General features: G+C 60.4%; 1 protein-coding gene across 3 annotated transcripts; it reads right to left on the bottom strand.

Annotated features, from left to right (window-relative positions):
• Positions 1 to 3,796: 3,796 nt before the first annotated feature.
• Positions 3,797 to 20,822, bottom strand: SBK1 (SH3 domain binding kinase 1). 3 transcript variants are annotated; one of them, XM_075106001.1, is made up of 5 exons: positions 20,735 to 20,822; positions 11,352 to 11,357; positions 7,437 to 7,663; positions 7,123 to 7,325; positions 3,797 to 6,506 (listed from the first exon to the last, which is right to left on the bottom strand). In XM_075106001.1, the coding sequence occupies exons 1-5, from the start codon at positions 20,794 to 20,796 to the stop codon at positions 5,724 to 5,726; spliced, it is 1,281 nt and encodes a 426-aa protein (XP_074962102.1). In that variant the 5' UTR covers positions 20,797 to 20,822; the 3' UTR covers positions 3,797 to 5,723. The 3 variants fall into 3 exon arrangements, with proteins under 3 accessions (XP_074962102.1, XP_074962101.1, XP_074962100.1); XM_075106000.1 differs by lacking the exons at positions 11,352 to 11,357; positions 20,735 to 20,822 and adding an exon at positions 14,702 to 14,838 and having other exon boundaries at positions 3,799 to 6,506; positions 7,437 to 7,639; XM_075105999.1 differs by lacking the exons at positions 11,352 to 11,357; positions 20,735 to 20,822 and having other exon boundaries at positions 3,799 to 6,506; positions 7,437 to 7,761.
• Positions 20,823 to 25,077: the final 4,255 nt, after the last annotated feature.

Genomic DNA, 25,077 nt, shown 5'->3' with positions numbered 1-25,077 from the left:
GCTACAAGGTGTTTAACGTCCATTTTAAGCATGTTCCAGACATGTTCTGGATGGCTTTAAGCCCCTGAGGTGTTACAGATGGCTTACAAGTTGGGCTCCATTAGCAGTTGATTCACTGTTTGTTAAAGCCTCTATTAATCTTGTATTAATGCTTTTCAAATGAGACCTTTCTGGAGGTGTAGCAGCCTCTGGGGTGAGGAGCTTAATTTCTCCCCAGCCCAGTGCTACCGATGTCAGTGAGGGTTTAGCTCAGGATCTCATCAGTCTGAGAGCTGAGGTCTTGCGAGGCTGCCAAGAGCAAGAGCCACCCATGATGATGCTCTAATTAGCATGGGGTAACGCTGGTCCCAAAGATTCTGGTGGCTTCTCTGCCTCAAAAGCTGGAGTGACTGGGGGAGAAGGGATCCAGGAGCTCACGACCCACCCTGTTCCCCCCAGGGAGGACAGGAGGGGTTTGGGGGAAGCCTGGGGACGTTGTGTCTAGCAGAAGGATGCTCTGTGGGCTGGGACCCGGCAAGCCAGAGCAGGCAGGAGCTTTGCAGCCAGGCGGCTGGGGAGAAACCTGCCTGCAGCGGTGCAAGTTGTGTGTCAGCTCGGGTATAGCACACGCTGCTTGGCTGCAGAGGGTGTTTGAGTGGGCAGATCCTCACGTGAGAAACAAAAGCTTCTCGTGGCGCCACCAGCCCTGTGGCTTTCAGAGGAATGTGAAGGAAGGCCTAAATCAGGAGGTCCGTGGACTAGCACCTAGGAGCCACTGTAAATAGAACCTTATGCTCAGCCGTGGGCTTGGGGTGCTGCCCGTGGCACCCTGAGCTGGCAGCTGGGCCTGAGGGCAGAGGTGCTTCCTCTGCCTGTGCTGGCATCCTGAGCCATGTCTGGGCAAAGCAGTGGTGGGGACGGCAGAGATCTCCCATCCTTGCTGAGGCTGGGATGCTGCGGTTGTCATGGCAACGTGGGAGGCCTGCGGAGCCAGAGCCTTAATTCCCAACCATTCGGGTGGCGGGGGGGTGTGCAGGGCTGGGTGTGCTCCTTGTCACCTCCCCGGGCCCTGGCACCTCGCTGTACCCAAGAATTGCAATCAGAAAGCTGACAAACCCACCCATTTTTCAGCAAAAACACCCTGGTGAAAAACACTGGGTTTTCCACAGGAAGAAACACCTTTGGGTGAAAAAATGTGTCCAAACCTGCTGCAGGGAGCACACAGCCAAGTTGGAGATGCTGGCAGCTTCCTGCCTTCCTCTACCCTGTGCCAGAATCTTCCCAGCCAGCTAAGGCTGGAGTAAAGGCAGTTGACACCTGGCAGAGTTTGGCCCAGATCCGTTCCCTGGGGGATGCTCATGGGGCTGTTTCCACCAAGAAGGGACCTGCCCAGGAGAGGGGATGGGATGGGAGGTGCAGCCAGCTCTGCTCTTCCTTTGTCCAAAGGGGGCTGGATCTGCCACACAAGGTCACCTCTCCCTTCTGCCACTAGCCATGGCCCTGCTGAACCATCCCACGTGGCATGGGGCTGCATTCTTCCCCACCTCAGGACAGCTTTTGCTGCCTGGCTCTGGCAGCTTGTACCCGCAGGGGCCCTCTCAAGCCATCAGGCTTTGACTGACATCTGTCCGTCATCTCTCTGGCAGCTGTAAACGCAGGCAGTGGAGGGGCCCTGTGGAGAGGACAGGCAGGGGACAAGCACAAGCTGCACCCCCTCTGTAGGCAGCTCTGCAGCTGCCGGAAAGGGCATCAGGATGCCCTCGTGTGTCCTAAAGCAGACGCCATTGTCGGCAGCATCCCTGAGCAGCGGCTCAAGCTCTCACTCAGGTGGCTCGTTTTGTGCAGCGGCCTCCAGCTCGTCCGATTTTGCTCAGGCGCTGGGTAGCACATGAGTCACATTTCCTTCCAACGCCCAGCTCAGCTCGGTGTTGTTGCTATTTTTGGAAACTCTTGAAAGCGGATCAGCCCTAAGAAGCACATTTAATGAATACTCTTGCCACATCGGGCTCGCGTCCCCCTGATGTCTCCGTGCAGCAGATGGGGAAGCCGCCGGCAGCCCAGACCCTGCGCTCCTCTCCTGGCTCAGGATGCATGGGAATACCTGCAGTGGGCCTCATCCTGCAGCCCCTCCTGAATCATCAGGGTGCTAAGGCAGCATCTTGGTGGCAAAATGCTTCCTTTTAAAGGGCTTGTTTGGGGTTGGGGTTTTTTTTGGCAGTGCTGGCTTGTCATTGATTGCTTGTGATCCAAACAAGCAGATCATTCACAGTTATTTTTACTCTCAACCTCCAGTATTTTAGCTGGGGCTGCAGTGGTTCACTCAGCATCTCTAAGCAAAAGTGGGCAAAATTCAGGTCCAGGAATTAAGAGCCGGATGAAATTGGAGGTGGGCAGGTTTTGCTGAGTATTACGGCCAGGGCCTCCTGGCCTTCCCAGCTTGGGAAGGATCTGGTTTTATGGGGCCCTGGTGGGGATGGACCTGCCGCACCCATCCCGCATCCAGCACTGACACTGCTTTCCCACCTGGCACCCTGTGCCTCTTCCCTCGGGCCTTGTGGCTGGCTCAAAGATCTGCACAAATCTATTAGTTCTTTTCTTTCAGAACAGTGCCTGTGCTGCTTGTCCATCTCTCGGGGACTGCGCAAGGTCAGCAGCCGCAGCACTGGTGTGGCCGCCTTCCCGGCCAAAGCCGGTACCAAACTCAGAGGGGACGTGAGCAGGTGATGGCTTTGCTGAGCCACTGCTTTTGCCGTGATTTTTTGGGTCTGAAGGTTTCACCTGGAGACAAGCAGCCCCCACCCTCCCGGCACTGACGGGCTCTCAGCATCCCCAACCTTGCTGGGATAAAATTAGCCATTTCACTTTGAATTAAAGACAGTTCAGCTGAAAGCAACCCAAGCGGTTCATTTCAAAGATGTCAAATGGCAGTGTTTCCTTTTTTGTCTGCGATCAGGGAGGGGAGGGTCCTTCCAGCCAGTGCCTGGTGACAATGACATTGATTTCCTAGACCTTTTCACATGGCCAAATCTGTATTTTTAGCTGGAGGAAGAAAAAAAAAAATCATGCGATAAAGAAATGCTTTCCCTGCCCTGATGAGAAGGGAAAGGAGATGAAAGCCTTCGCTGCTGAAGTCAGCAGCTGAACAAGGCTTGCTGCCTGCTGCCCTCATCCCTGGAGTGAGGACAGAGATGCACTGGAGGAGCTGCTGCTGCATCTTCCTGGGGTCCATCCCAGGTCCTGCCCCCAGCCACACCGCACGCCAGTCCCACGCAGCCCCCTGCCTCTGGGCTGGGCACCCTGTGCCCTCCTACCATGGGGGACGACGGCAGGGAGCAGGCAGGACCCCGCTCCCAAGGAATGGGTTGCCAGCCCATTGGCATCCCCTGCAGCCATTTATCTTCCAGGGCAGGTGCTGCCTTCATCTCTCCTTCCCTGCCTCTTCCTCCTCGTTCCTCTCCCCCACCCTGTTCTCATTTCCCCAAGAATACTTTAATGAAATCCGCCCTTAATTAAATCCACATTCATTTGCATAATTACCAGGAAATTGAAATTAGCCTGCGGATGTGGCTGGAATACATTTGGCATCAGGCAGCCCTGCCTGTTTAGAGGGGGCTGCACGGACTGGGGTTTTGTTCCCCCCACCCATGGGTGCTGCTCCACGCTCCCCTTCCCTCCTACCCTGGGGTGCCACAGCAGCCAGGCATCGAGGGATGGTGTGAAAGTGGGGGGAGAGGGAGCCCCAAGGCCATGGCGCAGCAAAGGCAGTGCCCCCCACCCACCCGTGGCTGCACAAGCAGCATCACATTTATTTTATTAAAAAAAAAGTCTTTGCCATTGAGATTTTTTTTGTTGCTTTTATAACTATGTATTTTGTAATTTTTTTACGGTTTTAGGGTTTGGGATTTTTTTATGATTTTCAACAGTGACAAACTGAGGTAACATCTGTGACACTACAGCTTCTCCTACGGGAAGAAGGTCCGAAACCCAACAGCCAAGGGAACTGGAAATAAAAACCCAACAACCTACCGACACAGCAACCTTGACGGGAACAGAAATCACACCCAGGCACCCCGCTGCGTGACAGACTGCCTGGAGAGGTACAACCAAGCCCTCCTGGGGGCAGTCGGGATCCCTTATCTACATTATTGCACGAAAGATTGAGGACATTGAGGGACCTAAGGCAAAAAGGAGAAAAAACCACGCCTAGCATCTCTACATCGGGGCAATGCTACTTCTAAAACCAGCCCTCGGCCCTGGCATGGCGGGCGGGCAGCGGGCAGGGGTGGGTGCCACGGGGACGGGGGGGCAGCGGCGGTGGCGGGGGGTCCAGCCGGGTGCCCGCCTCCTGTGTAAACTGCTGCTGCTGCTGCTGAAATAGCGTTATAGCCCTTTGTGGAGGAATTGTGGGGACAAGGGGGGTCCCCACGGTGCCCACCCAATGGGAGGGAAGCCCAAACCGTGCCAGGGCTTGGGTGCTGCTGCCTTGGGGTGTCCCCCAGCCTCCCCAACCCAGCAGTGGGGTGAACCCCTGCTGCCCTGGGTGCCAAAACCAGGAGGGGGGGTTGTGACCCCCCCCAGCCCATGACCTTGTCACTAAGGGGCCACCAGCGGCTCCTGCCACCACCACCACCCCCCCTCGCTGCAGCCAGCCCCGGGGCGATTTACCCCACTGCCTCCTCCCCGCCACCCCCAGGCAAGAGGAACCAGGGTTTGGGGAAGGAGTGACAGCAAGGAGGGTGATGGGGCCAGCACAGAGAGCCATGGGGACCTTCAGGAGGCCACTTGAAGACCCCTCACCTGCTCCTCAGGTCCTGCCCTGGAGATGTGCCACCACCAACTTTTCCAGTCCCTGGGTAAAAAAGTCGGCAGAGGGGACATGGGGACGCCACAATGGCAAAGCCAGCCCGTCCCCGAGCTTCCAACCCATTCGATAGCTGGCACTGCGACCACCAGCCCGAGCCTGGAGCACAGCTCCCGGCTGGGAGGAGACCAGTCCCTCCAGCCAGGGGTCTGGGGCTGGTACACAGCTGCCCAGCAGAGCAGGGCAGGGGGACGGGGGCTGCCAGTGGCAGGGACGCACAATGACACACAGACAGGGACACTTGCTACATCGATGGCTGCCAGCACCTCCCGCAGCAGGGAGGCAGGGGTCCTGGGCTGCTGGCGACCCCCTGGCTCTCCATCACTGGCCCAGCACCCGTCTCCCCATCCCCTCCCAGTCCCCACCAGCAGGGCAGGGACCTGTGGAAGGGGGCAAATCACCTCCCATGCAAATCTCTTCAAAGGCCTCCTCCACGGTGCGGGGTCATCGGCCTTCCCTCGCCCCGGTGGCCCCTACCCACACAGCTCCCCCAGGCTCTTCCTCCCTGTATTGTGAGACTCCTCTTCATGCCACCATGGTGGGAGCCTTGGAGGGAGCAGCATGGCCGTGGCAGGGGCCGGGGGCACCATGGCCGTGGCAGGGGCCGGGGGCACCAACATCCTCCCTGGCAGCAAGTGGTGCCCTTGGCCGGGCTCCTGCCTCGGGCCTCGCCCAGCCGGGTTGGGGGGATCAGCATCCTTGGTGCTACAGAGCGCAACCAGTTTTGTCCTTTTCCTCTTCGTTTTTGTTTCTTCTCTATTTTTTGCTTTGGGAGACCTGGAGCCTGGTCCTGGCTCGCAGCACCACCAGGAGCAACCCCTCCCCCGCCCAAGTCCTGTCTCCGAGGCAGGGGGACAGGCCACCACGTGCCACCCTGACGCCGTCAGACGCAGATCTCTATTGCTGTGGCCAGGACCATCTGCCCTTTGCCTTTGTCCTGCCGTCCATCTGTCCTGCTCGCCGTCCCCGGGGGGGCCACGCTTGGCTCAGAGCCGTGGGATCCGCTCCCTTCAGTCAGAACAGTCCTCTTGAGCGGGGCAGGGGTGCAGGAGCCGGCTGCCTCGTGGCGATGGGGACCGGCCGGGAGCTTGTCCCCGGCGTGCTTGCGGGAGCGGTAGGAGGGTCGGCGTCGCACCTCGGCCATCAGGTCACACTTGATGAAGTAGAAGACCTCCTTGACAGGACAGCGCTTCTCGGGGTCGAGGGCCAGCAAGCGCTGGAACATGCGCAGGGCGCTGTCCGTGAAGCGCCGCCACTGCGAGGGCAGCCCCCCCAGCCGCCCCTTCTGCCACCGTACAAACTCCTCAAAGAAGGCGTCGGAAGCTGCCGCGGCCTCCCAGGGGAAGTTACCGGTGAGGACACAGAAGATGAGCACCCCAAAAGCCCAGACATCGATGCTGGTGTCCACAGTGAAGCCCTCTGCCCGGCCGGCTTGGCAGACCTCGGGCGCCGTGTAGGGGATGGTACCGCTGATGCGCTTGACCCGGCAGCCCACCTTGCGGGTCATGCCAAAGTCAGCCAGTTTGACGCGGCGGCAGTCACGGTCGAAGAGCAGGACGTTCTCCGGTTTGATGTCCCGGTGCACCAGGCTCTTGCTGTGCATGTAGTCAAGGGCCAGGCCCAGCTGCTGCACACAGCGCTTCACCAGATCCTCGGGGAGCCCCACCTGTGGGCGTGGGGACACAGCATCAGCCACCCGCCACCAAACCCTGTGGTAATCCCACCCAGCTTGGGAACCACCATATCTGTAGGTCATTACACATCCGACACAGTTGCGGCTGCTTTCATCTAGGGTGCTCTCTGTGGCAGGGAGATAGGTGGTGGGTGATGGGTCTTAGGACCTCCAGGGGATAGATGATGGGTCCAAGGCCACCCAAGGGATAGGCGATGGGTCTCAGGCCATCCAAGGGACAGGTGATATGTCCCAGGTCATCCTAGGGATGGATGATGACTCTCGGGCCATCCAAGGGACAGGTGATGTGTCCCAGGTCATCCTAGGGATGGATAATGACTCTCAGGCCACCCAGGGGATGGCTGATGGGTCCCAGGTCATCCTAGGGATGGCTGATGACTCTTAGGCCACCCAGGGGATGGCTGATGGGTCCCATACTTGCTTGTAGGTTCTTTTGGTGGGGGATTAGTCATACAGGGATACCCTGTCCCAGCACATGGGGCCTCTTCCCACATGGCCACCTTAGCACAGCGGCAGTGCCCTGGGAATAATGAGTCCCCAGACCCCCACAGCCCAAAAAGGCTCCCATGAGAGGTGTGGGGGCTCCCACCTGTGGCGGAATGATGTCAAAGAGGTCCCCGCCAGGGGCATACTCCTGAGCGAAGACATAGCAGTCCTCAGTCTCGAAGACCACGTCAAAGACCTTGATGATGAAGGGGCTGGAGGAAAGTGTGTTGGTGATGCTGAACTCCCGCAGGAAGTTCTTCAGCTTTGTCTTGCTCTTGTTGACGAACTTCAGGGCCATCTTGGTGCCTGCGGGGGGCAGGGGATAGGCGTGAGCCTGGGGCACAGCTGGGATGTGCCAGGCACCCTGCTCCCAGCACAGCTGCGTCCCCTGCCCCCCCCCCCCCCAGCTCCCCTCACCTGTGCTTTTGTGGGACACCAGGTCCACCTTGCCATAGGTGCCCTTGCCAAGCTCACGGATGAGGTCGTAGTGCTTGCTGATGTCGGTGCCTGAGAGGGTGCGGATGGCCAGGGACTGCATGTCCTCAGTGATGAGGGGCACCCCGCAGCAGGCCAGCTTGCGCGATGGCTCTTGCTCAATCGAACCCGCGCTCATGGCTGCACTGCAAGGCAGAGGCATGTCACCGCTTTCGGTGGCTGCTGCAAAGCCACCGCACCCTGTCCCATCCCATCCCATCCCTGGGGCTGGGAGCCACGGGGCCTTGCAAAGGTGCACTGGGCTGCTCAGGGCGGTGCTGAGCAACACCTGCTGCATGCCACCCCTCTGTCCCCAGGGGCCACCGACCCTGACTCTGGAGAGGGTGCTCCAGCCTCCAGAGGGGCTGCAGCCATGTGGGGCAGGGCCAGAGGTTCAGTGGCCCCTGCACCTCCGGCATTGGGGGGTGTCTGGGGGCAAAGTGAGGGCTTGGGGCATGGCAGAACCAGGAGAGCAGGGATGTGGAGACACAAACACACACACAAACACACATTTCCTCAGTCCTGGTGTGTTCACAGCCACCACACAGGACAGGATCCGAGGCACTTTGGGGCTCCCCATGGCTGCTGCAGTTCCCTGTGGGGACCCCAGGACCTAGCCCTGTCTCCTCCACCCTCCCACCTTTGCAGAACACTGGAGCCTCCTCCAGAACCAAGTCTGCCTGCAATCCAGCGATGGTCTGGAGCAGGGCTAGGGCCATGCCGCTAGCACTGAGTGGCACACAATGGCTCTGCAACAAATCACTCCGCCATATGCCTCTGATCATCCATCGGCACCAACTCTCGGCTTTCCCCTACCAGGGCACAGGACTATCCGGTGGAGAGCCTGGCCAGTGGTGCACAGATGACAGCACTGATGTTCCTCATTCCCAACAAACCGGCGGCAGTTTTTCCTCACCCCTGCCATCCCCGCAATGAGAGCCGAGCTTGGACTCACCCGCCACACCACCACGGCAGCAAAACCACCCCAGGATCTCTTCTGATGTCTTCACGGCACTGCATCACCCTCCATCATCCCCCAAGAGGACAAACCTGGTGCCTTGCTGAGCCACCCCATGCTGCAAGCACAGCACGACCGCCCTGTGCAAAGCAAGCCCCAGCTGGGGACATGGGCCCCCCAGGGCTGGTGGGACCTCAGTAGATAAATCTGGCTGCTTTTGATTTTGTAGCAGATTGACAAAAATCATGGGACAGCAGCCGAGCGAGCGCTGGTTTATATTTAGATTTCTAATGCAGCGTCTCACCGGGGGAGGGGGGGAACTCCTGCTCAAAATGAATCCCACTTGCCTCCAGGACCAATGGCACCCGGGGGTCTGATCAGTGCCGGGACAGAGCCGGGAGCACAGACGGCTTGGGAAATGGTGCAGGAGCTCAGTGGCTGCAGCCGTGGGCTCGCCACCTGCGAAACACACTGTACGGGTGTTTTGCAGGCGGTGAGCCCACGGCTGCGAAAGATGGAGGCTGAGAGCGGCTGTGCCGGAGGACGTGCACCAGGCGACACCCATGGGCTGAGCCCCATGCCACGGCTATGGAAGGGCTATAACAGCCACCACAAATGGTGCTGGACACCCCACAGGGACCCACCAAGCACCCACACCACCCTAGAGTCAGAATCCTGCCCAACGCACGAGGATCCTTCCAGTCCATTCCCAACAAGGCTGAGCCTGATCTCCAACCTCTCCCTCCTTTCTTCCCACCGCCATGCTGCCTCTCATCCCAAAGCAGAGCTCAGCTTCTTCATTTTTTTCCCCCCCTTGGAAGTTGGGCAAAAAATAGAAAAGGAACTTCACCATCATGATGTTCCAAAAATGTAACGGCTTGACTCATACGATCTCCAAAGCAGCTCATCTCCATAGTGTTTTATTGGCCTCCTGGAAGAGGAGCACCATTTCAGCGTCTGGGTGCTGGAGGTGGAGGTGGATCAGTGCAGCAGCTCGATGGATGCATGACTAAAAACAGCTCCCAGCATCCTGCAAGAATTCTGTCTACACTTGAATTTACAATCATGCTCATCAATGTCTCTTAATTAACCAGTGTTGAAATGCAATTATTCAAGTCAGCAAAGTTGGGGTTTGAAGAAAAAAAACTGCTGGTGGGATGGGATAGAGGAGACAAAGAACTGACAGCTGCTTAAAAGGGCTCTCCAAGTCAAAGGCTATTTGCTTTTCCTCTTGGCTAAACCTGTTGGGTTTTCCAGGCAGCTCCTTTCCGACCAGCAACTGAGAAACGCCCATCAGAAATGGGTGTCGCAGCACATGACATCCCCTGCCTGCTGCATGCCTGTCTGCCTGCTGCATGCCAGGCTTCTGCAGTCACCCCAGGGCTGTGGCTGCTGCATTTGCGGTGCTTTATGGAGCAGGCAAACCTGCTGTGGTGTGGGTTGGCAGGGCAGGTGCGGGGCCGTGTTGCCAGGGATGCTGCCAGGGACGCACTGCCGGGATCCTGCTGCAGTGCCGCCATTCCTGCCGGCTCAGTGTGACGCATCCCATGAAGGCTAACAGGAGCACAGAGCCAATGCCAATGCCAGGGAAAACCAAACAGCGAGATGGCCAAAATACCAGCGCACTGAGGCCAAAAACAGCATAAATGCAGAAGTATTCCTTAAAAATTGAAATGCTTTTAAAAACAGGTTCGTTTTGATGTAAGCAGCGAAGCAGGGTGGCAGTGGGGAGAGGGAGCAAGGGCTTGTTTCCAGCTGGTTCTGGACGCTCATGGGGATGGGGGGGACAGTGGGACATAGTGGGGGACAGTGCCAACACAGTAAGAGACGCTGCCAGCCTGGCATGGCCGGGGTCGAGGTCCTGTGTCCTTGGCTGCCTTCTGTGCCTATGCCAGTCATGCTGACGCAACTGCCTGTGCAGCCATGTGCCAGATCAGGTCAAACCAGAGCAGAAATGGGGCCTTTTCCTGGCACACCAGCTCCTCTCCCGCCTTCCTGGCACAGCCCCAGAGCACCCAGGGAGAGGAGCCAGCGCTGCGCCCAAAGGAAGCCCAAACTGCCCTCCCAGTGCACGGTCCCCCAGCTCAGTTGTTTCAGGTGTTCTTGAAGAAGGAGCTTTTAGAGGCATGGAGGAACAACACACATCCTGGCTGAGTCCCGGCGAAGGCCCCCACAGCACGAGACCCCAGGCAACGGCAAAGGGGCAGGAAAGATGCTGCCAAGCAGCACCAGGACCCCGCCGCTCACCACAGGCAGTTTGTGCCATCATCTCCGCATCCTGAACCATTTCTCCTACTATTCAGACTAAAATTGTTCTGTGTTTAAGCTTCAGAACCATTTATCTCATTGAGTGAGGAGGATAATCCACCCACCTCTTCCTTGCTCCCTGGCAGGTATTTATAGGCAGCCACTCGTCTCCCATCAGCAATTGCCGCTCCTCTCCCCAAACCTCCCTGGCTCCATCCCTAACACCGCAGAGCAGCTCCTGGGAGGACGGCATCCCATATCCAGAGCCCAGCATCTCACCGGGTACCACCAACCTGCTCCCACCCCAACACTGCTCCCTGCAAGGGGATGCTTTCTCCTGTTCCACATGCTGCTCCACTACACAGCCAGCCCTGGGCACATCGGCTCTGCCAACAAGTAATTGCAAACTCATCAAGAGCTCATCAAGAGGAGCAGAGGCTGCCCAGGAGAGCTGCCCCAGGCACCCAGCAGAGGAGGCTGCTTGAAAATTAAGAGGGAAAAGGGGAAAAAAAACCCTCTGGCCACATCAGAGACAGGTCAGGAAAACAACCAGGTTATTGAGCAGTGTCAAAGGAAAAGGGTTTCAGCCCAACACAGGGGTCTCTGCGGCGAGGCAGCATGCTGGAAGCCTGGCAAGGGACCAGGACTTGCACTGTGGGCTGCTCTGAGGCAAGGAATTGGGAAGATGAAGGGAAAAACCATGTGGGGCAGGGTTAGGGTCTCTACAAGACTCATATTTCTCTTTAGAGAGGGGAGAAATGAGAAATACCTGGCAGCAGGGCAGGCACAGGGACATGCTGCTCTGCCGCTGTGGATGCCCTGGCTGCACCATGTGTATTTTGCAGAGCTTTGATTTCCCCCCATCCCCAAACTCTCCCGCCGCGGCAACGTTCTCTAAGACAGCAGCATGCTCGTTAATTATGATGTAATTGGCTTTAGTTATTAGCGGGTAACACTGACTCAGCCCCAGCCCAGCAGGCTGGAGACCAGGGCACCCAGAGCTCACTCCCTCTGCACTCCAGCCGGCTCCCACACCTCCTCTATTTTCTCCAAACCACCTGCTGAGCCAGCAAAGTAATTTCCAAGCAAGTGCTTGGCCCTGCTGGGACCACCCCTGCTCCCAGTCCCCCACCTCCCGCACCACCCTGGTGCTGCCTGCGTGGCGGTCAGTGAGGGGGGCAAGCGGTGCCTCAGCCGTGCCCTGCACCAAGCCACTGCCTCCTAGAGCCCCGCTCATTTCCAGGCTCCGCCACCCCTGTTCCTGCATGACCCCATTCCAGGGACATCCTCTCATCTCCTCTGTGCCGCTGGGACCAGAGCACTGGTGCAAGGCATTATTAGCTGCACTTCCCAGGGGCAGCAGCATGCCAGCATCCAGGGATGGCTCGCAAAGGCACCTTCGCCTAATGAGGCCAACGTCTCTATGGGCACGGGATGGAAACAGGCGTCTCATGGGGGCTCAGAGCCATCGGTACCCGCCGCATCCCGACATCCTCAGGCTGGGCATGGGGGCTGCCTGCAGGCAGCACCGCCCTCCACTGGGGCCAGCAGCCACCTCCCACCCACCCAAGAGCAGTAAAATATGGATGGGGAGAGGGTCCCTTCACCCATGCGCTGCCCCAGGGGCATCCAAAGCTGCTCAAGACAAGCTGAGCCCATCCATGAGGTGGCTGGTCATGCCATCTGCACATGCACAGCACAGGAAAACCAGCCAGCAGCTGCAGGCAGGGAGCATTTTGGGAATGGTCCCTCTGCCAGCATCCCACAGCCCAGGAGAAGCGGCCATCCTCCACAGAGGCAATGGATGGGTCACATCTCCACATCCTCTCGCCCCTTGCTGGCTCTGTGGCGGTGCGAATGCACTGGGAAGTGCTTGTGTGCCGCTTGCTCATCGAACCTGAACCAGCACCAAATCCCCACGGAAGCACCCGCAGCAACAGTGGCTTCCCAGTGCTCCCAGTTTGGGACACTTCTCCGCACGATGGCACTGAATTCCCAGTTATCCAGAGTTTCTCATATCACCTCCTTGCCTGGACCAGCGCAGAATGCCCAGCACCAGGATCAGCTTTGGCAAAGCCGGCAAACACCCAGAAGGACATGGTGTCCCAGCAGGCAGGAGCTGCTCTCCTGGTGGGGACGTCTCAGCCGCGGGGCAGGGTCAGGCCCCGTCACACCCATCTGTATCTGGAACCATCTCCCATCCCAGCCACAGGCCCATGACAAGCTTCTTCAGCCTTTGGTCCCAGGATTCAGGTTTGACAGACAGCCTCCGCAAGAAAAATTTGGGAAGAGCAGATAAAGCAGCACCTAGGTTCTCTCCTCCAACAGCCCTTGCTGTCCTCCCAAGGGACGGGCGGTGCCACTCCACAGGGAGCTGCTGCTCTCCCCTCCCGCCACCATCCTCCATGCCCTCTGCACTGCTCTCCCGGAGCTGCCAGCAGGATTTTCCCTGCTCTCGTCTGCACCGCACTGCCTCTGTCCATTGGCCCCCGATGGCAGGACCTTGGCTGAATTTCAGCACTTCAGCCTCCCGGGGTTTTTCTTGACAAGCGGGATGGCTTCGTTAGGACCTCAGCTGCTCCAGCCTCCAGCTCCTCCCGCCTTCGCCGCTGGCACCGGGGTTTTATGATTACTTCATTGTTTGATTGGTTTCATCAACCTGTCATCATCTCCCTCCCAAAACTCTTCCACCAGCGCCGGCAGCATCGCACGTTTGGGATCTGCAAAGACAAACGCCCCGAGCGGCACCTGCCCATCGCCCGCCCATTCCCCGCAGGCAGGGCCAGCCAGACCCTCGGCCCCTCTCGATTGCTCTTGGGGGGCAGCGGGGCACGTCACCCCGCTGCAAAAACCAGCCCCATCTCTGCACCAAGGGCTTCGCGGCCTTTACATGCGGTGGGGTTGCTGTAAACCCGCAGCACGGGCATCGCCCCGGTGGCCCCCGGCTCCCACCGCGGGGCATGCTCCCGCCTCTCCCCTGCGCGCCTTTGCCCCCTAGCCCCCCGGGCAGCCTCCTCCCGCGGCATCCTGGGCAGGGTACAGAAACACGCCGCGGTCACGCCGAGCGCCAGGCGGGTCAGGGGCTCGGCACCCGGGCACGCAGCTCCGAGGCTTCGCCTCCCAGCAGACGACACCCCAGCGCCAGACCCAGCTCCGAGGGGCGCCGAGACCAAACGGCCCCGGCCCCCCACGCCGCTCACCCGTCCCCAAGCTGCGGCAGGACTCCCGGCTGGCGTCGCCTGCCCGCGGCCACGGCGCCAGCGAGGCCGGACCTGGAGGAAAGTGGGTCACGCTCCCCCTTCCCGAGCTGCAGCCGGCGAGAGGCTGGTGCGGGCTGGAGGCCGGCTCCCGCTCCCGCACCGCGCCGGCGGCGAGGGGAGACGGTATGGGGAGATGGCCTGAGCTGCCCCCGAGGCCACCTCTGGCCCGCTCTCCCTTCCCTGCTCCCCTTCCCCGGCATCCAGCCGCCCTCCATCTCAGCGCATCCTTCCAGATCCCCCACCCAAAATTCACCGGGACCCCTTTCTCCTTCTGAAACCGGCCCCGCCTGCGGCTCCGGAGCAAGTGGAAGGCAGAGGGCCCCCCAGGCGCCTCCCCAGCCCCCGGCTCCAGCCCCGCTCCGGCACAAAACTCCTTTCAACTGTGACTCACGCCGCTTCCCTCCGCGGCCCCGAGTTTGTCCCCGCAGCCGCAGGGCCGGGGCGCAGGTGACAGTGGCCGGGGGAGGGACCCCGCGCTCCTCCCGGGAAGGGGGCCGAGCCCCCCGGGGGGGTAGCACCCCCATCCCCCGCTGATCCCCCCCCCGGCTCTGCGGGGGGCGGCGGGAGGCGAACCCCCCCGCCCTCAAATCACCCGGTTGTACCGTACTGGCTATTGTGGCGGGCGGGGACCCACCGCCACCGCCCCGCTCCCTGCGGGCAGACAAAGGGCGGCCCCGCCACAAAGGAGCAGGTTGGTACCGGCGCCCCCCCCCGCCCCCTCCCCGCCGCCCCCCGCCCCTTACCGGTAGGACGAGCGGCCGCGCCCCGTCCTCGGGGAGACAGAGGAGCCGCCGCCCGCCCCCTGTGCGGGGCCGCGCCGCGCAGCTCGCCTCCCGCACCGCCGGGCTCATGCCGCGGCCCCACCGCCGCCGCTACCGGAGGAGCGGAGCGGAGGGCGGCCCCCCTGCATCCCCCTCCTCTCCCCGGAACCCCCCGTGCAGGCGGCACCGCCCCCCCGCCCCGCCCCGCGCCCCGCCCCGCAGCCCCCGGGGAGCGGGATGCGGTGGGGGCTCCGTCCGCCGCCGTTCCCCCCGGCGCTGCGGGGGTGCGGAGCGCTCCCCATCCGCGCCGCTCCCACGCTCCCCACCCTACAACCGCACCCCTCCAGCCCAGGAGCTCAGGCCCACGCGGGGGTTGCGGGGGGTGGGGTTTGTGTCGGGTGGAACCGGGGATGCTCGGTGCGGGAAGCAGCGGGCTGTCCCGGGGCAGGAGGCAGGGGCCCCCCGGAGCTCCGAACCCTACAGGGTTCAGCCCGGCAGAACCACCCCACGGGCAGGGCATGCAGGTGAGCAGAGGCTGGGACAGGTACCTCTTCGGTTACCCATGCATGGACCATGTCAGCCACCCCACTTGTCCTTGTGTGCAGCAAGAAAGATGCCCGGAGCACCCAGGGTCCACCGGCACCACGCCTTGGAAGCATCCTTATGCAGGGCCACATCCCGCTGTTGGCACTTTCCCTGGCTCCTGCCCTCCCTGAGCCTTCCAAGACTTTGTATTTCTTCGCCTCTGGCATGGGTGATGCCCACCCGCCCCTCTGAAGCGCCACTCCTAAACACGTGCAAGACGTGTGGCTTCCCCACACACACTCACGAATGGTGGGACCATTTGGGCCGAGCCAGGGAAAGCTGGCAGAGGCAGACATGCCACGTGGGCTTCCTTTCAGCCTCGTTAAAGTTTGGCAACACGTTCAGCAAGCAATGCCAGAGCCCGGCACCAGGAGGGCCCCGGCACCTGCAGCCCAGGGGACAGTGGCAGCTCTCCTGGAGGAAGGCGAAGGGGAGGCACCATGCTCCTCCTCGGAGCATCCCTGTGCATATCTAGTCTTTCTGGATTTCCTTTTGCGCTCACCGGGGCTGAGGAGGGACATTTTAGCACAGGTCATGGTCTGCTTTGGGGCTCCCTTGCCTCTTAGCTGGGCGCCAGGTCCCTTTGTTCCTGCGATGCTGCTTTGAGCTGACCCACAGCCGTGGGGTTGCCCCGCGCTCCAAGGGGTGATGGCGGGTTGTTCCCACTCACTGCGTGGGCTGTGCAAGCCAGCTGTGCCTGCTCCAGCGGGACTGGGGCCGTCCTGCTGCTACCAGAGCCCCCGCCACCAGGGAGCTGTCACCACTGACTCACTGGCGGCTCTAATCCGCTTCCAGTTTAGAGCGCAGAGCAATTAGTCTTTTTATGAATGACTTTAAAGCAAAAGGCTGAATCACATTCCAACACTTCTCTTTTATTCGGTGCCAGGCGCTGCTGTGACTTTGCCACCCTTCTCACAGCTGGCAGCCATGCGGGGCACGACCGGCCTCAGGTCTGGGCAGCAGGAGAGGCAGCTGTGGCTCACAAGCGCTTGCCAGTCCCCTCAATCCCCTCTCCACTCACCTGTCCCTGCCACAGCTCATGGCTCGGATGCTCTAAGTATGGATGATCCCCAGTGGGATGGGTGCATCTGCATGCCACAAGAGGAGAAATGCTGTCCCCTGCATCACCAGAGCCCAGGGACCCAGCAAGCTGGGGCATGCTGGATGGGTGCTGGATGGGTGCTGGTTGGGTGCTCAGACCAGCTGCTGTGGGGCTGGGAAAGGGGAGGCAGAGGGCAGGAGACTATCTTAGGGGTAATGGTGCTGGGAATGGGCACAGTATGGGAGACAGGGCGGAGCTGGGGTGCTTCCTGTGCTGCCACGCAAGCAGGACATGGGCTGGTAAAAGCCACCGCAGCCTTCCTTGCATGCACTTCTCCATTGGCCCCTGGGGGTGGAGCAGGCCCAGCCTTGTCCCTCCCCATAGCACCCACAAAAGGCACCTGTCCCTCCCTTTCCCCTGCCTGCCCTTGCCGTGCCACCTCCGGCTGCAGCTCCCTGGCTCCTGCAGCCTCCTGCTTGTGGCATTTTGAGCTGCGCCTCTGAGCTCTCCTTTGGTTCACCCTATTTATAGCTCTGGGCTGTTTCTAGGTCAGGCGTGAAGCGCCAGTGCCCAGGGAGCCTGCACGGGGGCCGTAGGGGGCTGCAGGGACGATGTCCACACCCCACACATGGCTTGGCTCCTGGTGTCACCACCCCAGTGCTGGAGGATGGGGCTATGCTGTGCCCCAGGTACACAGAGGCTGAGCTCTCGGTGAGGGACAAGCTGGGCTGCAGCAGGGCTCCATGGGGCTTGGTGGGGCTCAGCAGGGCTCCATGGGGCTCCGTGGCGCTTGGTGGGGCTCCATGGGGTTTCATGGGGCTCAGCATGGCTCCATGGGGCTCTGCGGGGCTCAGCGGGGCTCCATGGAGCTCAGAAGGACTCCGTGGGCCTCCATGGGGCTCAGTAGGGCTCTGTGGGGTTCCATGGGTCTTGGCAGGGCTCCATGGGGCTCAGTGGCTCATCTGTGACCACCAGGCTGAAGACCAGCACATCACCAGCACGTGGGTCACACACAGATTGAATGATAGTAACACCAATAGCACCAAATAGTGTTTGCATTGTGCTCATGGTCTTCAAAGCACTTAAAGAATATTAATAGCTATTTAAGATTAGCAAGATGAAAAGAGCCGGATCAAACATGTTTATCACCTAGCTTGATACCAAACTATGTGATGAGCCCACGGCTCCGCAAGGGACCATGAATGCCCCCAGGATTTCTGCTCAGAAAGGGAATATCCCAGCTCGTGCCATGGGGGATGTGCTTGGACAGGGAGGGAGGCAGGGAAATGACCTGAAAAGCCCAAAATATTTCTAGCAAGCCTGATCCCCTCCAAATTCACTGAGAAGGTCACTCGTCCCTTCGCCGTTGCTTGATCCCCACTGGCAGGATGGGAGCAAAGGGGCCGTGCTCTGCATAGCACATGGGCCGGGGTGCCATGGCCATCCACAGCCCATCACGCTCTGGTGACATGAGCTAAAACCTGCCTTAAGATGCTGGCAGGGATGCTGGGAAGGAGCAGGCGGGGAGAGAAGGAGGGAGTGTGACGCGGGAGCAGAGCACGCTGGGAGCCGCAGCGCTAGCGGAGGGGACGCGCTCTGCCTGGGGAGCTGCCAGTGGCGTCCCCCAGCTGCATTTGGATGTTACCCCACCACGACCCCATAGCATCCACCAAGCTCCAAAACCTCCTGCTCTACTACTACACTCGGGCTGGCCCTTCACTCTGCCTCACCACTCGGTGCAGGCACTGGCATGACCTTCGCTGCCCGTTGTCCGTCTCCTGAAGCCAGGGCTGCTTGCCCAGCACCCCTCTGCACAACCAGCCTGGGGTGCACGACCCATGCTGGGGCACTGGGTGTCCCCTCGGTCCCTGGGGACCGCGCCCGGCCTGGGATTTCACAGGGAAAGGGGGCTGGTGGGAGCTGATTCCTGGAGCACTGGGGTGGGAGGTTAAGCGTCCCCCACCTTGGTGGTCCCCCCACGCAGTGTGCTGCCATCCCCTGCTGTGGCTGCAGGGACAAGATTCCCGCAGCTGCTCTCAAGGTCAGGGAGGAGACACAGCCCAGGCACCGTGGGGCACAACCTGCAGCTCAGCTGTGTGGTGGGGATGCGCCGAGCTGCTGCCAGCAGCTGTTAGGGTGCTGTCTCCCCTCCCGCAGCCCCCCTAGGCCCCGTCCCTTGCTCCTGGGGGGCATAGGATGGACCCGATCCAGCCAGGTGGGGGGCACAGCGTCCTCCGTGCTGGCCCCCCCAGCACAGGGGGTCAGGACCTACAGCACCATCTGCCTGCAGCCACTTGCAGGGGACTTGCCAAGTGGTGTTGATTCTGGAGCATAATGATGACTATCCAGCTACTGGGTTGAAAGGAAAAAGAAAGGTTTTCTTTGAATGGATTTCTTCTGAAAAGAAGCTCAACTGCTTTATTCATGGGGGAGGTGAGATTTGGGGGTGTAATGGAGTCATGGCACTGGCCCACTCCCATCCCCCATCCAGGTCTGCAGCCGCAGACGGTGGCTGAATCAGTGCCTGGGGCCATGGCACAGCTGTGCCCGCAGCTCCTGCTTGCAGCATTTCCCATCCTGTCACCAACCGAGCCGAAGCAGCAAGCTGGACTGAACTGGGAGCACGGGGAGAGCCATGGGCCCTGCCCCGGCACCCTGGCTGGCTTGGCACCGCACACCCGCTGTCTGCCTCCGCTCGCAGCTCGTTCTCCTGGCACCATCTAGCGAGGCTGCGGGGATAGGCACGCTGCCTCCAGCACCCACATGCGTGGGCCCACGCAACCCCCCTGGCTCAGGGTGACGGGCCCAGGGCTGGATGGTGGGTCAGTGGCAGAGGGGGAGCACCCGGTGGGTCCCTCTGCCGGCACCCCAAGGCAAAAGCCCGGGGCAGCCCACCCCAGTAGGTGCTGTGCCAACGGTGGCAGGCAGTGACAGCCCTGTCCCCATGGGCTGGAGGCAGGCCCAGGGAAAGGCTGGTGGGGACAGGCTTGTTGACAAATAGGGGAGTGTTTGGGGATGGGGAGCCCCACCCACCACAGCCCCCTTTGAAGCAGGTCAGGACTGGGAGAGGTCCCTGGTGACAAGGTATCTGTCCCCCCACGCAGGGAGGGGTCGTCCCCATGGCCACCACACAGGACCTCGGGCCACCACACTGCTACTCTGGGAGCTCCCCTCTCTGGCTGAGAACGCCAAACTCGTGCCACCTGTGGTGCAGCACAGGCTGGGTGCCTCTGGTCGGGCTGTAAGATGGGAGCCCGAGGGATGCTCCGCACCCCTCTCCAACCAGCAGCACCCGCACCCAAGGCCCGTCTTCCATCCCTGGGATCCTGGTCCCCCCCTCCATCTCCCAGCACCTTCCCAACCAGCACTAAGTTCGTGGGCAACAACTCACGGGAACTGAGGCCCCAAAAAATATGATTTACACCAAAACAAATCCTATGGCTTCTTGCACATTCATGAGGAAGGACAGACTGCCTGGACTGGCACATGCCCACAGCCCAGCTGATAGCCCTGCCTAGCTGCCAGCCCAGCACCACCACTGACATGGCACCGCCGCCCCCCAGGTCCTCACCATGGTCAGCCAGTGCTTGTGGGGGGCTCCCAGCCATGGCGGGGCAGCTGCTTTGCTCCAAGGATGGTGGTGTGGGACAGAAGACGGCAGTGGCTCGGTGCCACAGAGGAGCAGTTGGGCATGACATGTGCTGGCGTTCACACCTTGCATCCCTGCCGGCTGCCTGGCTAATTCCGGCACCGACACATTTGCCTTGGCTGCCACTCAGCAGTGTGGATGGGAGACGAGCTTTCGGGGAAGGGGGAGGCAAGTGGTGGTGCCACTGCTGAGAGGGGTTGGCCTTGGGGAGCCATGGGTCCTCCTTGGGGACCCCCCAACAGCCCTGGCCCCTGTCTTTCCAGCCAGCCCCTGGCCCAGGGGCAGCAGCAAGGCCCTGGAGCAGCATTCGTCCAGGGACCCCGCTCAGGTGAGCAGGAGTGGGCAGGATGGCTCCAGGATGCCAACAGCCCTATTCCCATGGGCACACTGGCACCACTCGGCATGGCACGGCACAGCATGGCATGGGATGCCCAGCCCCGTGCCCTGGAGAGCTGCTGCTGGGGAAGCACATGCTGTCTGTGCCCATGTGCTGTGCACACAGCCCCTCACCAGCGTGGCCTGGCATGGCATGGCATGGCACAGTGCTGGGTCCTGCTCTCCTCCAGCCAGGAGAGGATGCACCTGCTCCAAGGCAAACTTTGGCACAGCCAAGTCAGGCGGCTTTCATGCCAGGCATTGTTCCCCAGCTCAGCTCAGTGCCATGCTCCCATGCCCTTCATGGGTTTGCAGCGTGTCCCCACCAGTGGCGTGCCACCCAGCCGGGCATTGCAGCACTGACCTGTGCAGGTGCAGGGGTTGCAGCTCCTCTTTCTGGAAGCAGACGAAGCAGAAGGAATCCATCGCTCAGCTCTGGCAGCAACTGTGCCCAGGCGAAGGGGACCGCAGGCCAAGCAGCACCAGAGTGGTGTTGTCATCTTCCTTCCCCTCGCCAGTGCTGTCGGCAGCTGGAGGCTCACGCTTGCCCACACAGGGCCATGGCATTGGGGAGCCCTCCACGCAGCCAGTGCCAGAGCTGGCTGCTCACCACGCGTGGAGGCAGCCAGCGCAGGGCTGTGCAGCATCCTGTGTCACCCTTGCTCCAGGGCAAGCAATGCCCAATGCCACCCCAGCACCCATCACGCAGCCCGGCTGGAGGCAGTACCATTCCTCAGGGGACGTGGGCAGGGGACTGGGGTGGCATTGCCTGGGCCGAGGGGTCCAGCAGGGCAGGATGAGGCCCCAGCCAAGCCCTGCAGTGCTTCAGATGCTGGGGGAAGCGGCTGCCCCTCTCTGGTGCCCAGTGCCCATGTAGCACTGGACTGGCAGGCGCAGAGGACGGTGCCCGCGGTGCTGCCACGGGAAGTGTCCCCAGCTCAGGTGCTTGCAGCAGGTGGGTTCTGGCAGGGTCTGGCAGGATCCAGCAGGGTCTGGCAGGGTCCAGCAAGCAGGCGGCCAGGCCGGGAGCCCTGCACGCTCATGGAGAAAAGTTGTGTCGTCGGCGAGCTGTGGCTCCGCGGGGCTGTCTCACTGGCAGAGCAGCCGCTCGCTCTGACAGCTAAACCAGCATGCGAGTATTAATAGCTCCAGATTCATGCGGCGAGGCTGGGAAGTTAACTCCTCAGCTGCCGCCTCCAGCCCTGCCCAGGCTCCAGCCACCCTCTCCTGGCTCCGGGCTGCTGCCTCGAGGCTCACCAGCACTGCAGCTGAGACCTGGCAAACTCAGCCCACCCGCCTGGCATACAAGGTGTCACCGAGAGACTCGTGCTCTGTCCCCTGGTGCCCCATCCTTCCCCTTCGCTGGGCTGTACCCTGGCCAGCCCTTGGCACAGGGCATATGGCACAACCAGGGAAAGGATTTGTCTTAGCCTGCATGTCCATGAGTGCCTGTGGGTGCCCAGCGCCCTGCTGATGGTGGAGAAGGTGGCCTGGGAGACATTCCGGGGGGGCTGCTCCCCGCTGCATGGCCAGGTATGGTGGGGCATGGCAGGGCTCAGCATGCCAGTCATGGCTGGGCACAGCTGGAGCATCATGGTGCCTTGTGAGGGGTGTCCCTGCCCCATAACATGTGTCCCTGCCCCACAAGCAGCATCTTTGCCCCATGATGGGTGTCCCTGCGCCACAAGGGGTGGATCTGCATCATCGCTGCAAGCCAGGGCAGCTGTGCCAGTGATGCCTGGCTACTCCTGGGGGGCAAGCTGGGCCACCTTGGGGGCAGCATGCAGTGTCAGGAGCCCCCTTGCCCATGTGGCCACATGCCCTCACTGAGCAACTCTGGAGTCTTGCTGTTCCCCATCTGTTGGGACCAGCTCAGGGACCAGTGCAGGCTCCTGAGGTCCCTGAGACAGAGCGTTGCACAGGTCCCTCACCCCAGCCCACATCCAACACCCTGGGGCAGAAGCAAAGGCCACATCCTTGGGAGTCAGCAGCAGGAGGACGTGGAGAGGCTTCCCCAGCCTGGCCATGGGCTTTGTCATCTCTCGCCGTGAATTATTCAGTGTGTGGCTCTGCTTGCAACGCATCTACTCCAGCCACACCCCTTCTAATGGCAAAAATCAATGGCTTTTTCATTTCTCATGGCCAGAAAGCTCCCAGCCATGCTGCTTGAGCGTCCCAGCCTTGCTGCAGAGCTGCCCCAGGAGAGAGGGGACTGAACCTGTAAGGTGGTTTATCCCAAACTCATTTCCATCACCACCTTCTGTGCATCCAGAAGAGTGCTGGGCTAGATGGTCCCACACACGAGGCTGCAAGGTGCCTGCACTTCACAGCTCTGATGGGATTCAGCATCCCCGTGATCGTTCTGATTGGGGATGGGGGCCGGGGCTCAGCAGAGACCCCAGCCCCACAGCCAAGTCTTTGGACCTGCCTCCAGTGCCTGTGGCTGCCTGGGATGGGGCAGACATGTCCCCTGGGGGTGCACGGGAAGGAAGCCCAGCGCCTGTGCTCTCTTGCCATGATGTGGGTGTGCTTACACGCGGGGCTGGCTGGAGTTGGGGTACACCTGCACATGTGCGTGGCTGTGCTCAGTGCATGCCCAGCTCCGCTCAGTGTGTTGGCACATGAATAGCTGAGCTCCATGTACACGCGTGTGCAAAGCCAGGAGCAGCAGGAGCTTCGTGACTCAGAGCAGGACTTGTCCTCCAGCCATCCAATTCCATCAGCTATTTCAAGCCTGAGGATTTCTCTTGCCATTAAGTGGAGTCTGTTATCCCAAGGCACTTCAAGGACGCATGTTATCCTTGGACCTGCCCATGGCGACTGGAGCTCACCCTGCGAGACGCTTGCTGGAGACCTATGGCAAAGAGGGGCTGGGGGACAGCTTGTGCTGCAGGGTGGGGAAAGCGAGTGCCCTTTGCATGCTCCTTGGGGTGGTTTGCACCAAGGGCAGCAAAAATCCCCTCGGTAGCAGTGAAAACCACCTCAGGAGCAGCAGCCATGGGCTGTGCCTGCGACCAATGCTTGCCGTTTACAGGTTTCCTACCTACACAGAGCGTTTTGCAAGGGCTGGGGGCATCAGCAGGGGCAGGGGGTGAAGCTGGTGGGAAGCTGGGGTCAGGGACTGCTACTGCAGGTCACAGGGAATTGCAGGGCTGGAAAATAGGATGGTTGCCCATCCCAGAGGTGATGTCGAGCAGGCAGGGTTGCAGGCAGCATCACCTGAGGCTGGCCGTGCTGTGGGTGCTTGCCTGGCTGGCCTGGCTCGTTGGGCTGATGTGGGGGTGGTGCTGTCTTGTCACCCCCTTCCAAGGTGGGAAGCTTGCAGGGATGTCTGTCCAGGACGATGGGGCTGTGCAGTGTGTTTGCAGGGGTGCTGCTGCCCTGCTGGTCCTTAGGAGCTGGGAGAAGCATCAGCATCCCACAGGTGTCCAGCACAGAGGAAGACCCTCTCCAGCCCGCGGGGTGCAGGCGGGTACCCCCCACCACAGCCAGGCTCCCATAGTCCCACAGGCCCCCTGGGTGTGGCGCCAGGGCCTTGGCACCTACCCAGGCACCCACTCATCAGGAACACACTGCAAGGAGCAACAAAAAATGTTAAAATTTAATGCCTCGGCTAATGGGCCAAGCGGAGAGGAGCAGAAACCCAGAGAAAAGGGATGGTCTGACATGTAAGGGAAGAGACGAGTGTGCCCAGCCCCAGGGAGCCCCTAATGGCTTCTGGCTTCGCAGCCCACTCCACCCCACGCTTCCTGGAAGAAGGGGAGACCATGCCGGTCCACGGCGGCGCCTGGCTGATGGGACCCCGCTCCCCCCTCACCTATAAAAAAACATTAGCTGCCTTCCAGTGCCCACAAAAGTGTGGGACCGAGCATCTGGTCACCAATCCATGCAACTCCTGGCAGATGCCCCACAGGAGCTTGTGGTGATGGACCCCTCAAGGTGGGACCTTGCCCATGGGAGCCCAAACTCCAGCACCCTCCTCCACCTGCACCTCTGCCGGTCCTCTTCCAAAACTGTGGGAGGCTGAGAACAGGGAGAGATGCATTGCCTGTGTGATTTTCTCAGGTCTGGGAAGATGGCAGGGACAAACTCTGAGCTTTGTGTAGGTTTAAAAAAAGCCACAGCCCGAAACTAGTCCTTCCTCCTTCACCTGTGAAGAAGAGAGAGTGAGCTGCCTTGGCTGCCCACTGCCCCTCTCCCACCCTGCTCCTCCGGGTCTGAGGCTGTTGGAAGGGGTGGTTTGGACACTGGGAAGCCATTCCCAGTGACAGCCGGTGGAGGAGGAAGGACACTCATCATGGGAAGAGGTGTCTCAGGAGAATCCCCTCCCCGGAGCAGTGGGCTGCAGTGAGATTTTTTAATTAATTATGCATATCTGTACTTTCCACAGGTATTTGTACTCAGAGCCTTTACATGCTGTATTTTTTATAGCTTGCTAAACAAGCAAACTTACTGCCAAGCCACTTGCAAGACACAGGGAGTGGTTGGGGTTTGCTGCAGAAAACTTGCCCTTGCATTTCGAAGTTGCTTTACTGTACTTATAAAATATGGTTTAACCCTTTTCATCAAATTACTTTATATTAGGTGGCAGGGCAGCAAGATTTTAATTTATACATCGCATTCAGAATGAGTCACAGCTCAGTTTGTTGCAGAAACAATAAAAGGAGATGGAAACAGACACGCGGCTGGATGCAAAGTGAAGCGTTG

The sequence above is a fragment of the Phalacrocorax aristotelis genome, chromosome 10 (assembly GCF_949628215.1).
Source record: "Phalacrocorax aristotelis chromosome 10, bGulAri2.1, whole genome shotgun sequence".
NCBI lineage: Eukaryota > Metazoa > Chordata > Aves > Suliformes > Phalacrocoracidae > Phalacrocorax > Phalacrocorax aristotelis.
The sequence above is the reverse complement of the archived record's forward strand: the minus strand, read 5'-3'. Positions and strand labels throughout refer to the sequence as shown.